The sequence below is a fragment of the Miscanthus floridulus genome, chromosome 1 (assembly GCF_019320115.1).
Source record: "Miscanthus floridulus cultivar M001 chromosome 1, ASM1932011v1, whole genome shotgun sequence".
NCBI lineage: Eukaryota > Viridiplantae > Streptophyta > Magnoliopsida > Poales > Poaceae > Miscanthus > Miscanthus floridulus.
The window spans coordinates 146390972-146402185 of record NC_089580.1 but is presented as its reverse complement, the minus strand read 5'-3'; the positions used below and the strand labels follow the sequence as shown (position 1 = coordinate 146402185).

The following is an 11214-nucleotide window of genomic DNA, read 5'->3' as shown; positions in this document are numbered from 1 at the left end:
GCCCTTTGAGTAATCTATATGTTGTTATCCGATGCTAGAGCTCCATCGGTCTGAGAAGAAGAGGAGTGGCAACATCTTGCTCTTGCTGCCTCCTCGATGTGAATTGTGGGCCAACAGTACAAGCCAGCATGAGGACATGGATTTCAAAAGTTTTTTGTTCGATATAAGAAGATGCCTATTATGCCGTTTATGAAGTCGTTTGTGTTATGTGTACAGTAGAGGTCAAAAAGAGAGATACTTCATTGGCCAAGACGCCAATTTATACTAAACTAATCCCTGAATCGATATATATACAAATAAGAAATTAAAGGAGGGTGTGAAGAAAAAAAAAGGGTAAATCCGACGGCCCACAAGAGCCCAGCCTGAGCCCATAAATCTTCTCCCCTCCGCCCCGCACCAACCCACCATCACTCTTGTGTCCTCCTAAAACCCTAACCCCTCCGCCGCCCCTCGGCCTCCAACCAGCAGCTGCCGCCGCCATCCGCCGGCGAGATGGCGCTGTACCTGCTGTTCGAGTCGGCCTCCGGCTACGGCCTATTCCACGCATACGGCATCGATGAGATCGGGCAGAGCGTGGAGGCCGTGCGCTCCTCTGTGCTGGACCTCGACCGCTTCGGCAAGGCCGTCAAGCTCACCGCCTTCAACCCTTTCTCCTCTGCCGTCGACGCGCTCAACCAGTGCAACGCTATCTCCGAAGGTTCTCTCCTCCCCACCTAAGCACGCAGCCTCGCTGCGAGATGCTTTTGTTTTGACCCGGGCTTTGGCCTTTCCTTTGGTCAGGGATCATGACCGATGAACTGAGGAGCTTCCTGGAGCTGAACCTGCCGAAGCCTAAGGAGGGGAAGAAGGCCAAATACAGCCTCGGCGTCGTCGAGCCCAAGGTCGGCTCCCACATCTCCGAGGTCACCGGCATCCCCTGCCAGAGCAATGAGTTCGTCCAGGAGCTGCTCCGCGGTGTCCGCCTCCACTTCGATCGTTTCATCAACGAGCTCAAGGTATCGCCTTTTCCCCATCCTATGTTCAGAGGCTCAGATTCTGCATTGTTAGTTTCCCGTGTGGCTCAAAGTTGCGTGAATATGATTGTGAAGCTTTGCCTGCTCGATTTGTGTTTAGCATATCATAGGCCTTCTTTTTTGGTAAAGCTGGATGGGTGGTGTGTAATTTGGTTTTCGGATGTTGATTGTCTCAAAATTGTGTGAATATGCTTGCGAAGCTTTGCCTGCTGGGCTTATGCATAGTGTATCATATATCTAAATTTGTTGTGAAGTTGGATGCCTGTTGCTTAATTTGTGTTTCCGATGGTGATTGTAGGATTCTGACTTGGAGAAGGCCCAGCTTGGCCTTGGGCATAGCTACAGCAGGGCCAAGGTGAAGTTCAATGTGAATCGTGTTGACAACATGGTGATCCAGGCAATCTTTCTGTTGGATACACTTGACAAGGACATCAATTCCTTCTCCATGAGAGTCAGGTCTGTTCCTTGTTCTCCTATAACTGTTTATTGTTAACTTTCTGAGAGGTGTAATAGGCCGTATTTATACAGTCTGCTCTGGTAAGAAACTCCGAGAACATGAATATGCCAATATGCCCTTAGTATGATTATTTATTGCTTTCTCAATAAAACACTGCAGGGAATGGTTCTCATGGCACTTCCCTGAGCTTGTCAAGATTGTGAATGACAATTACCTATATGCCAAGCTTGCTAAGTTTATCGTGAACAAATCTGATTTGGCGGAAAAAGATATTCCGGCTTTGGCTGATATAGTTGGTGACGAGGACAAGGCTAAAGAAATTGTTGAAGCAGCAAAGGCTTCAATGGGTAATGGGATATGATGCAGTCAATTTAGTTTGACTATGCTGATTGTAGTAAATGCTCTTATGTTTTGTTTTCTCTTGTTTGTTTTCAGGCCAGGATCTGTCACCAGTTGATTTGATCAATGTCCAGCAATTTGCCCAAAGGGTTATGAATCTGTCCGAGTATCGTAAAAACCTTTATGAATATCTTGTGACTAAGATGAATGATATTGCACCCAACCTGACATCGTTGATTGGTGAAGTAGTTGGAGCTCGCCTAATCTCTCATGCTGGCAGTCTTTCAAACCTTGCTAAGTGTGCTGCCTCCACCCTTCAAATTCTTGGTGCTGAGAAGGCCCTATTCAGGTTGGTAAATTCTTAAAACATCTTATGGTTTCCCACTGTTTCAGTAAATTTGAGTTAACTCTGTAATTTGTGGTTATAATATGGTCGTATTTGAGTAAATTTTGCTACTAGGAAGATGTCTCTTACACTTCTCCTTTGTCCACCAGAGCACTGAAAACTCGAGGGAACACACCGAAGTATGGGCTTATATTCCACTCCTCTTTTATTGGCCGTGCTTCAACCAAGAACAAGGGCAGAATGGCTCGTTACCTGGCAAACAAATGCTCGATTGCTTCACGCATTGACTGCTACTCAGGTTAGTTCTAGGAAGCTCTGTTACCGACTCTTACGTTTGCTAAGTTTGCTCATTCCAAAAGCATCATATTGATTGTTTTATACGGTATATTTGACTCCAGAGGCTAGTACCTCTGTCTTTGGGCAAAAGTTGCGCGAGCAAGTCGAGGAGAGACTGGAATTCTATGACAAGGGTGTCGCTCCTCGTAAAAACCTTGATGTGATGAAAGCCGCTATTGACAGTATGGTCAATGGCACCTCAATGGATGATGATGGTAAGCGTAGGCTAATTCCATCTCCTAGAAATGCAAACTGTTTTAATTTTAATTGCCTGTAGGACAATGCATTATTCAATGCATTTATGGTTGAGTAATATTTCCCTGTTCTTCAACGTGTGCAGATAACCAGAAGACTGATGCATCTGCCAAGAAAAGCAAGAAAAAGAAGACCAAGGCCGAGGCTGATGGTGATGCAATGGATGTGGATAAGCCCTCCAACGTTGCTGATGGAGAAGCTGAGCCTGGAACTGAAAAGAAGAAGAAAAAAAAGAAGCATAAGCTAGAGGAGGCACAGGAGGAGAACGGTGCAGCACATGCTAATGGCGATGCTGAAGCGACGGAGACTCCCAAGAAGAAAAAGAAGAGCCGTGAAGTTTCGGAAGAAGCTGAACCTAAGACGGCCACTGAGGGGAAGAAGAAGAAGAAGAAGAAGAAGGCCAAGGCTGAGGATGACGAGTAGCCAAGTTATTTGTTGTATGGCGTATGAATCCGAGAGTATTTGTTGAAAACAGAGATAAACACTAGCTTCTAGTTCATGAGGCGTTTGATGCAATCCAACTCAACTATGAAGTTTTCCTATCGTCTCTAGCCTGCTTGTATTTTTTTGGTTGTTGGATAGGCTAGTGAACTCTAGTGACTGCGTATGAGTGCAAAACAGCATAACCAAACAGCAGCCTAGTTTGGTGTTCGATTGTTATTGAGTGCGAAAACTGAGATTGGAAGGCATCTTCCCACTGTGTCATGCTCACCATACATGATTAGGGGATAGGCTGTAGGTAGGGTAGCATTGAACTGTGAAACAGATGATGCCTTCCAAGTTCCAACATGGCTTATCCATGACCAACGACTATTTTATACTCTCTCCATTTCAAATTATAAGACGTTGGGATGGAGGGAGTATATATCACACTGAAATACGTAGCAAGCAACGAACTGAAACGAAATCAGACCCAGCATTCAACCATCCATGTATCTCAAAAACAGCAAGAGCCCCAATAGGGACGGTTATAGACACATCCCACAGTCAACAGCGACGAGCCGTGCCAAAAGAAACAAGTATTAACTCATTTTTAATGTTCTATATATACACGCACGAAGCTAAACGGCAAACGGAGTATAGTGCTACATCACAATATCATTTACAGCCTTTGTGTTGAGTGCATAGGAAGATGTCCTACACCTAACACAAGTTTTTTATACATATTTACAGTCCACTGAACCTGAACTCCTAAAGCACTGAGCTCATATCGTCTTTCTGTCTCCACTGAGATGTAAGTTACATGCTTGAGAATCCTGCTTTCTAGTTTAAATTGAAACACACTTATATTCAGAGCAAAAGCAAGCTTCATCTTAACACCCAAAATTTAGCTTCTAGGAGCATCAGATTAAACTCTTAAATTTCTCAATCAATCACTATGTTCTGCATATATACTGACTCCTGTCTTACAGTTACAGATCTGATCGTTTCGGATGATCCTATAAATCTAGTAAATGTAATAAGATGATCCGATGTTTATTGCAAGATTGGCAGAGGATGTATTTCTGATGCCACATTCGTGGAAAAGATAGTTATGTGAAACCCTTAATGTTTATTGCAAGACTGACAGAGGATGTTTATTGCAAGACTGATAGAGGTGCTAATCTTTTTGAAGAATCACGTCAAGATTGTTAGAATTGGGATTTTAGGTAGGACCGTTTTTAAAATGACAATATCGGATCATAGAATTTAAGAATAGTAGTGGAATTCTTTCGGATTGGACGAAATATATACTTGTAAGGTTTGTAATAAGTTGTAAAGATTAAAGCATATAATATTGGTTTCTAATTAATTTAATTGACTCTTTTATTAAATTATTAAGTAGATTCATTGACAATTTTTATCCACCTTAACTTTAAATGATATTTTATCATTATTATGTAGGATGATAGGACCAAAGGTTCTATGTAAGATATTGCCAATATTATGAGATGCTTGTTTAGAATCTAAGGTTCATGTTGAGATCATTATCGTTTTAGTTTGGTAGAATTATATGTTTATAACGTAAGATTCTAGGATCCAAATCGGGATCCTGACAAGCTTAAAACACTGCTCGTTCCTATCTATTTTATGATTTACCAGCCCGTGGAAAAAGTACAGGTGCAAATGCGGTGCAGCACAAAGAGCCGATATTCCAGTATGTTAAACCAAACTGAAATGCAAAGCAGTATGTAAAAGCACATCGAGATATTCAGATTTTTTCTTGTAACAATAAGTATTCGTGTATGGCACTTTGAGAAATGTTTTACACATACATGCGTGACAAGCTCTTTTCTGATACATTCAACAATCCATTGAAAACCTAATTACAGTGCTGTTTTCATCTTTCAACCTCCCTTGAGATGTAAATGCCATTACTTTGGGGCATGAATGTCGGCAGGGTGAAGCTTGTTTGTTTAGGCACAAAAGCTTTCATACCTTCGCTCTTGCTGATTTCAAGTCCGCATATTCCACACAGAGATTCCAGTTCCGATTCCTAAGCGTTTGCCAATAAGCTTCAGATAGTCAGTTTTGAACCTTGAGATTCAGAAACAGCAACTTCCCAAATGCTCATCAGTAGTGGATCGAATGGTTCTAGTTTACAGTAAGATTACCTCGATCATCAGGATTCCTGATAGATGTTCCAAAGGGTGGTGTTGGAGTTTGTAGCCACTATGGTTGAAGTACATTAAGGCCCTAGCTCGGACCTTCAGCAGAGAAATGGGAGGAGTTAAAGTTGATGCCAATACAAATGATCAGTGACAGTTTAGCTTGTGCACAAGGCAAGAACAGTATTTTGTTTATTTGTCCCCTAACAAAATGGTGCAGGTTTTGATATAGAACAACTGAGCAAATGTCATTAGCACCAGAAACTTCAGGTAGTAGTTTTTTATCTGCAGGGATCAAAACACAACCAAAGGGATAATTGGGAATGAAACTAACTTCAAATCTTTTATTCCTTTTGCCACGGAAGAGATCATCTGTTCAGTATCATTTAGGCTTCAAACTCATTTCAAGGATTGTTTTAACTTTTAAATAGCAATCGTGCTTGTAAGAAGAATAGGCTAAAAACCCAATATAGAAGAAAAATGTTATGCCTTCAACTGAAAATGCCGAACTTGCCATCATGGACTCACCTCGTTGAGAAAAGGTTCTACAAGGTGCAACTGAAGATCGGTTGCTTCAGCTGCTACCATGCAAAAGAAACGCTTGAAGTTTCCTAGGCGATAGCATCTACAGAAGATATATACAATTATCTAAGATTAAAAAAAAACATGGCGCAGCATGGAAGTAGCCAACTATGAATCAACAATAAGTACTTATGACCAAATCATACAAGTGGTCAGGCACAGAGAAAATGAAAAAGCATAAAGAATGAAGGTTTACATTGGCAAGCAATTCGTCTAGATATTACCTTAACAAAGTTCTAGCAAATATCATTTCCTTCGACCGTCTGACTGGACTAGCCAATTGACCATACCACAAAGAGAGTGAATCTATCTGAAGATAAATAGAAAGTTAGCTATGAATACAAGCTGTAAGATAAAGTATAAAGCTCTTGAATAGGAATAAAACAAATTTGAACATGGAAGCAGTGGGAAAGCAAAAACAAATTACCATTTTGTGTATTTTGCAGCCCAAATGTAGAAGCACATAGAAGGAATAATACTCGGCCTCCTTTTTGCTGTGTGAATCACGCTTATGAAGTACATGATACATATCATACAGAGAAAGCAGGCATTTTGTTAGCTGCTCCATGTTTAGGTAACACAGGGAAGATGCATCTGAATCCTGGCAAGACCTGGAAAGTCTTTGATGGGACCTGATATGAAATGTTACCTGGGAAGTAGGCTGCTGGTATTAGATAAAGCTTAAAGAAGATTATTTTAATATAAGTTTACACTTGAAGCAATGATATTTAGCAGCAGGAAAAAAGTATGCCAGCAACATAATAAAAAGTAACAGTGCCAAACAAATAAAGGACCACCTAATGGATAAAAACTGATGGCTAAAATGCATGACAGAAACTAGCACTAATAAAACAGTAGTTCAGAAAGAAACATAATTTCCCTCCCAAATTGGAACAAAAGAGAGCCTAAAGAAAGATTTGAGAATATCTAGTTACACTACCAGATATCATATGCATAGAGTGATCAGCCGCCAACATTATTAAAAATACTGCAACATTGCTTCAAGGAGAAAAACGAAAATGAAGACTGTTCTGTAGAGTACAGAAAATCTAACTTAAAAAGATGGATTTTGAATCAAGAAAAACTTCCATCTGATCAGACCAAACTTAGCTTCAAGGGTCATCAGACTAAACTCTATTGAAAGTTTGATTCAACAAAGCTGAAGTTTCAAGAAGAACAGAACAATCTAGGATCATAAAACATGTTCATGCAATAAAGAGAGTTCACAAGATAGGAATATACCACGTCCTCATATATTTGAACTGCTTGATCATTCACCATATTCTGCATACTTAAGTCTTGTCTTATAGATCTTGTCCTATCAAAGATGAAATCATGTATTGTCTCAAATGGATGCTCTGAAGAATCCAGTAAATGCAAAAGATAATCCATTGTTTCTTGTAAAACCGGCAGTGGACGTATATCTGACGGCAGTACATTAGTGGAAGATATAGTTCTGCAAAACTAGCGGGAAACCAGGGGTTAGTAAAAATAAAAATGAACTCCATAGAATACTTATTGGTTATTATGTTCTTTTATAATGTAGACAAAGTCCACGCAGTCACTCAGACAACAGAAAAGCATAAACTGCTACCTGAAACAATGTTTTCTGTTGGTAGATCAGCTATACCATGTGATTGATAAATGGAACGATCACATCAACACAGTTTGCGATTTTCTAGCCATAACTAATGGCGTGCGTTCTTTGACTCCCAATTCATGGCAGCATGAGAGAATTCATGTTTGAATCAACATGTAAAACTAATAACTCTTCAATATCCATATTACTACTTAACATTTATAATTCAGCAGTTAGTAAGGACCACATGGATGTAGAACAGGAGCTTCTATGAGCTCATCATTTTAGGAGATAAAACATGTGTGTCTCTAATGACCTGCTAGGCTGCTCCACTGCTACAGAAAAGTTCTCTACTGATTTACCACCACCTACTATGACACACTTCCTTCTTTCTCTGAAAGTGTGATTCCTTTGCTGATCTTCCATCTGAGCTTTTCAGGGAAACAGGATTGTGTCCTATCTGATAACTTGAAAAAGAGGGAATCCCAAAGCAAAAGGAAATGCTAGCCTAACTATATGTAGGACCATTTGCACATGAAGGCAGGTGCTGTCATTGGTGGCATATGCAATGCAACAATAGTTGGCAACTAACATAAAAAGTTCACCAGTTCCAGCCATGCTTACTAACACATGGATCTCCCTGTGAGAAAAAATGGACAGTTGCATGAACATAAGCATACAATGCCATAAATCCACAGAGAGCAGGAGCTAACCTAACTACCACACGGAAAAGCCAAGCTAGTTAGGCCATTTTGCATCGGGGGAAGATTACAAGCAGTCAATTGCATATACGGGCAGAAGGACCAGAAAGAAAGACTAAACCTTACACATCAGCGTGAATAGACGCTGGACCAATAGCAAAAGGGTACAAGCATGAGCGAATGGATGGCTCACCTTCTTGACGGCGAGGGAAGGAGACGTGCGCGTGGGGTCGCCGCCCACCCGCTCAAGCACGGCCAGGTCCCTCAGCCGCTCTCTCTGCACTCGTTCCCTCGCTGCAGCAGAAATCATGGCAGCCATAAGCTCGAGCATCGACAACTGATCCAACCGGACCGCTGCTCGCGCAATTTGGTCTAACAGGTTGTGCGCGTTGGCGCCACGGCAACACCAACGCCCGGCTGCCGGCTGGTTTCATCGCCTTCGCTGAACAGGCGGCTAGCGCCGATGTAAGAAGGGAGGGGGTTACCTGGGCACATGTCGGGGCAGGTTCCCATGATCGGCGCTGCGTCGTCGACAGGAACGGCCGGGGTTGGGGTGGGGTTGAGCGCCGCAGGGGAGGCGGTGGAGGAAGGTGGTGATGGGGAGGGCCGGCCGCCGCCGCGTCCGCGTCCTCGCCAGCCGCGTCCGCGTCCTCGCCAGCCGCGTCCGCGGTAGGAGCTCTGGCCCCGGTGGCTCGCCTCGCCGCGGCGGTCCATGGCTGTCTGGCTCTCCGGGGCTTCGAGGCTTCGATCTAGACCGGAGGGGAAGAAGAAGCAGTTGGAGTAGTGGCTCAGTCAACTGATTAAACAGCCTCAGGTCACTTTTTTGAGAAAACTCCTTTAAACTGCTTCGAGCCTTCGATTTTGTATAAAATAATATTTTGTTTTAAAGGATACTCATAAACACATAAACATCTAGACATCAAACAAGATTAATTAGATACATCATGATATTTACTTTAGTTGTGTATTTATTTGATATCGTAGATGTTAATAATTTTTTTTTATAAAACTATTCGAAAGTTGAAATTAGATAGATTTAAACAAGGACAAAACTAAAATGATGTACTCCATCTGTCCCTAAAAGAATCAACTCCTGAAGTTGTCCTAAGTCAAACTTTTTAAACTTTGACCAAATTTATAAAAAACATCAAGATTTATGATATCAAATTAGTACCATTAGATGTATCATAGAATATATTTTCATAATATGCTCATTTCATGTCATAAATGTTGTTATTCTTTTTTATAAAGTTAGTCGAACTTAAAAATGTTTGACCGGTACGAATTCTAGGAATTGATTTATTCGATGACAGAGGGAGTATAACTTATATAACTTGAAAAGAAGGGAGTGTGGTTGAGTAAAAAGACACAAGTTTTAGTTTTCTATGTAGAATAATGCTTTCTCCATTCTAAATTATAAACATTTTAGTTTTTCTACATATATTGTTTTTACTATGTATCCAGATATAATGTATATCCAAGTACATAGCAAACTACATGTGAAAGTGCAATCAAGCCTTAATTATGGGTTTTGGTGATAATGACCACGTATTTAGAGAACTAATGAGATTTATCGAGATGACAAGCAGGGAATTTATATTCGATGATGTTACACGAAACGGAGGAGCCCCCAATTATATATGTAGATGGTTTCAAACTCAAAGAAGGTTTAAATTCTTTTATATCTTGAATTTGAGTATAGGAAAAGCCGTTCTATAAAAGAGGACACAATGCTTAAGCTAATATATACTACCAAGTGCTCAAACTACCATAAGCATCCTCAGATTCATAGCCAAGACAGTCTGTACTTCACTATTACCCTTGCTGTCTTGCGTGGTGAGAGCTCCATCTCGCCTGACCCCTTAGGTGTGGGATCTGGCTCGCCTGACCCCTTGGTCGCGGGATCCGCCTCACCCGACCCCAGGGTCGCGGGATCCGCCTCCGCCTCGCCCGACCCTGAGGTCGGGGGGCTCCGTCTCGTCCGACCTCAAGGCCGCGGGTCTCGTCTCGCCCGATCCCTTGGGTGCGGTGTCCATTGTGTGTGTGTGTATATATATATATATATGACCGTTAGGGGCTAGGGGGTATATATACATTTCTCTTTCCTTCCCAATAGTATGAAACTAACATGTTCTCTTCTTTCTTACTTCAGCACGCCCAAAATAGAGCAGGAGCTCTATCTCTCTCTCACTCCATTATTGACCTAAAGCCCCAAGCAAATTCAGTGATTTCCCCATCAATCATTGGGGGAAAATGGTCAACAACTTGATTAGAGAGCAACTCTATTAATTCCCAAATTCTAAAGAGCACTTAGTTCACGTTTTAGTCGGCGGTTGTGTTTGTTGCTCTTAGAGCTTGGCTCCTAGCTGGCTAGAGCGTCGCCTGTAGAGCTTGCCAACTTATGTGGCAGCCCCGGAAGGTTTGTAACCATATCTTAAAGCTAGTAAACTCACCCATCATCTCAAGAGTTAAGTCTCTTGACTTGAGAACGAGGAAGGGCTAAAAAGCTCTAAGCCTTAGTGGTCAACCTCAACAACGTGTAGGTAGGCAAGCCTTGGTGGCGAGCCGAACCACATGATAAATCATTGTGTCACTTGTGCTTGATTTACATTAGTTGCATGATATATTATTGTTGAGGTGATTTCTAGAGTTTGAGGCTGATCTACTTGTGTGTGGTGTTTCCACCACTTTCAGCTATCGATCTATGATCTACTACCATGCAGGAAGCTAAGAAATATACCTAATCTAAATTTCGTTGAGTAGATTTTGAACTGTGAATTAATCTCTCCTGTAGGTGCGGTAGTGCCGCGCTTACAGAGCGGCAGTGCCGCGGGTGAATTTGACATCGGTTTGAGTTGAATTTTTATAGGCCTATTCACCCCCTCTAGGCGTACCAGAGATCCTACAAGTGGTATCGAAACGAGGTTACCTCATGTGCGCTTCACCGCGTAAGGTATGGAGCTCAGGAGAGGATCCGGTGTTGTGAAGCTCATCAACATCGATCCAAAGGATATTGGG

General features: G+C 41.9%; 2 protein-coding genes across 2 annotated transcripts; one reads left to right on the top strand and one right to left on the bottom strand.

Annotated features, from left to right (window-relative positions):
- The first annotated feature begins 407 nt into the window (after positions 1 to 407).
- Positions 408 to 3343, top strand: LOC136497138 (nucleolar protein 56-like). The gene is made up of 8 exons (XM_066492926.1): positions 408 to 697; positions 781 to 995; positions 1312 to 1469; positions 1630 to 1817; positions 1906 to 2158; positions 2305 to 2453; positions 2554 to 2706; positions 2832 to 3343. The coding sequence occupies exons 1-8, from the start codon at positions 493 to 495 to the stop codon at positions 3167 to 3169; spliced, it is 1659 nt and encodes a 552-aa protein (XP_066349023.1). The 5' UTR covers positions 408 to 492; the 3' UTR covers positions 3170 to 3343.
- A 1579-nt stretch (positions 3344 to 4922) lies between these two features.
- Positions 4923 to 8996, bottom strand: LOC136497130 (SAC3 family protein C-like). Its single transcript, XM_066492917.1, has 8 exons — positions 8682 to 8996; positions 8390 to 8490; positions 7159 to 7380; positions 6344 to 6565; positions 6141 to 6226; positions 5863 to 5959; positions 5341 to 5433; positions 4923 to 5222 (listed from the first exon to the last, which is right to left on the bottom strand). Exons 1-8 carry the CDS (start codon positions 8908 to 8910, stop codon positions 5067 to 5069), a joined length of 1206 nt encoding a protein of 401 aa, XP_066349014.1. The 5' UTR covers positions 8911 to 8996; the 3' UTR covers positions 4923 to 5066.
- Positions 8997 to 11214: the final 2218 nt, after the last annotated feature.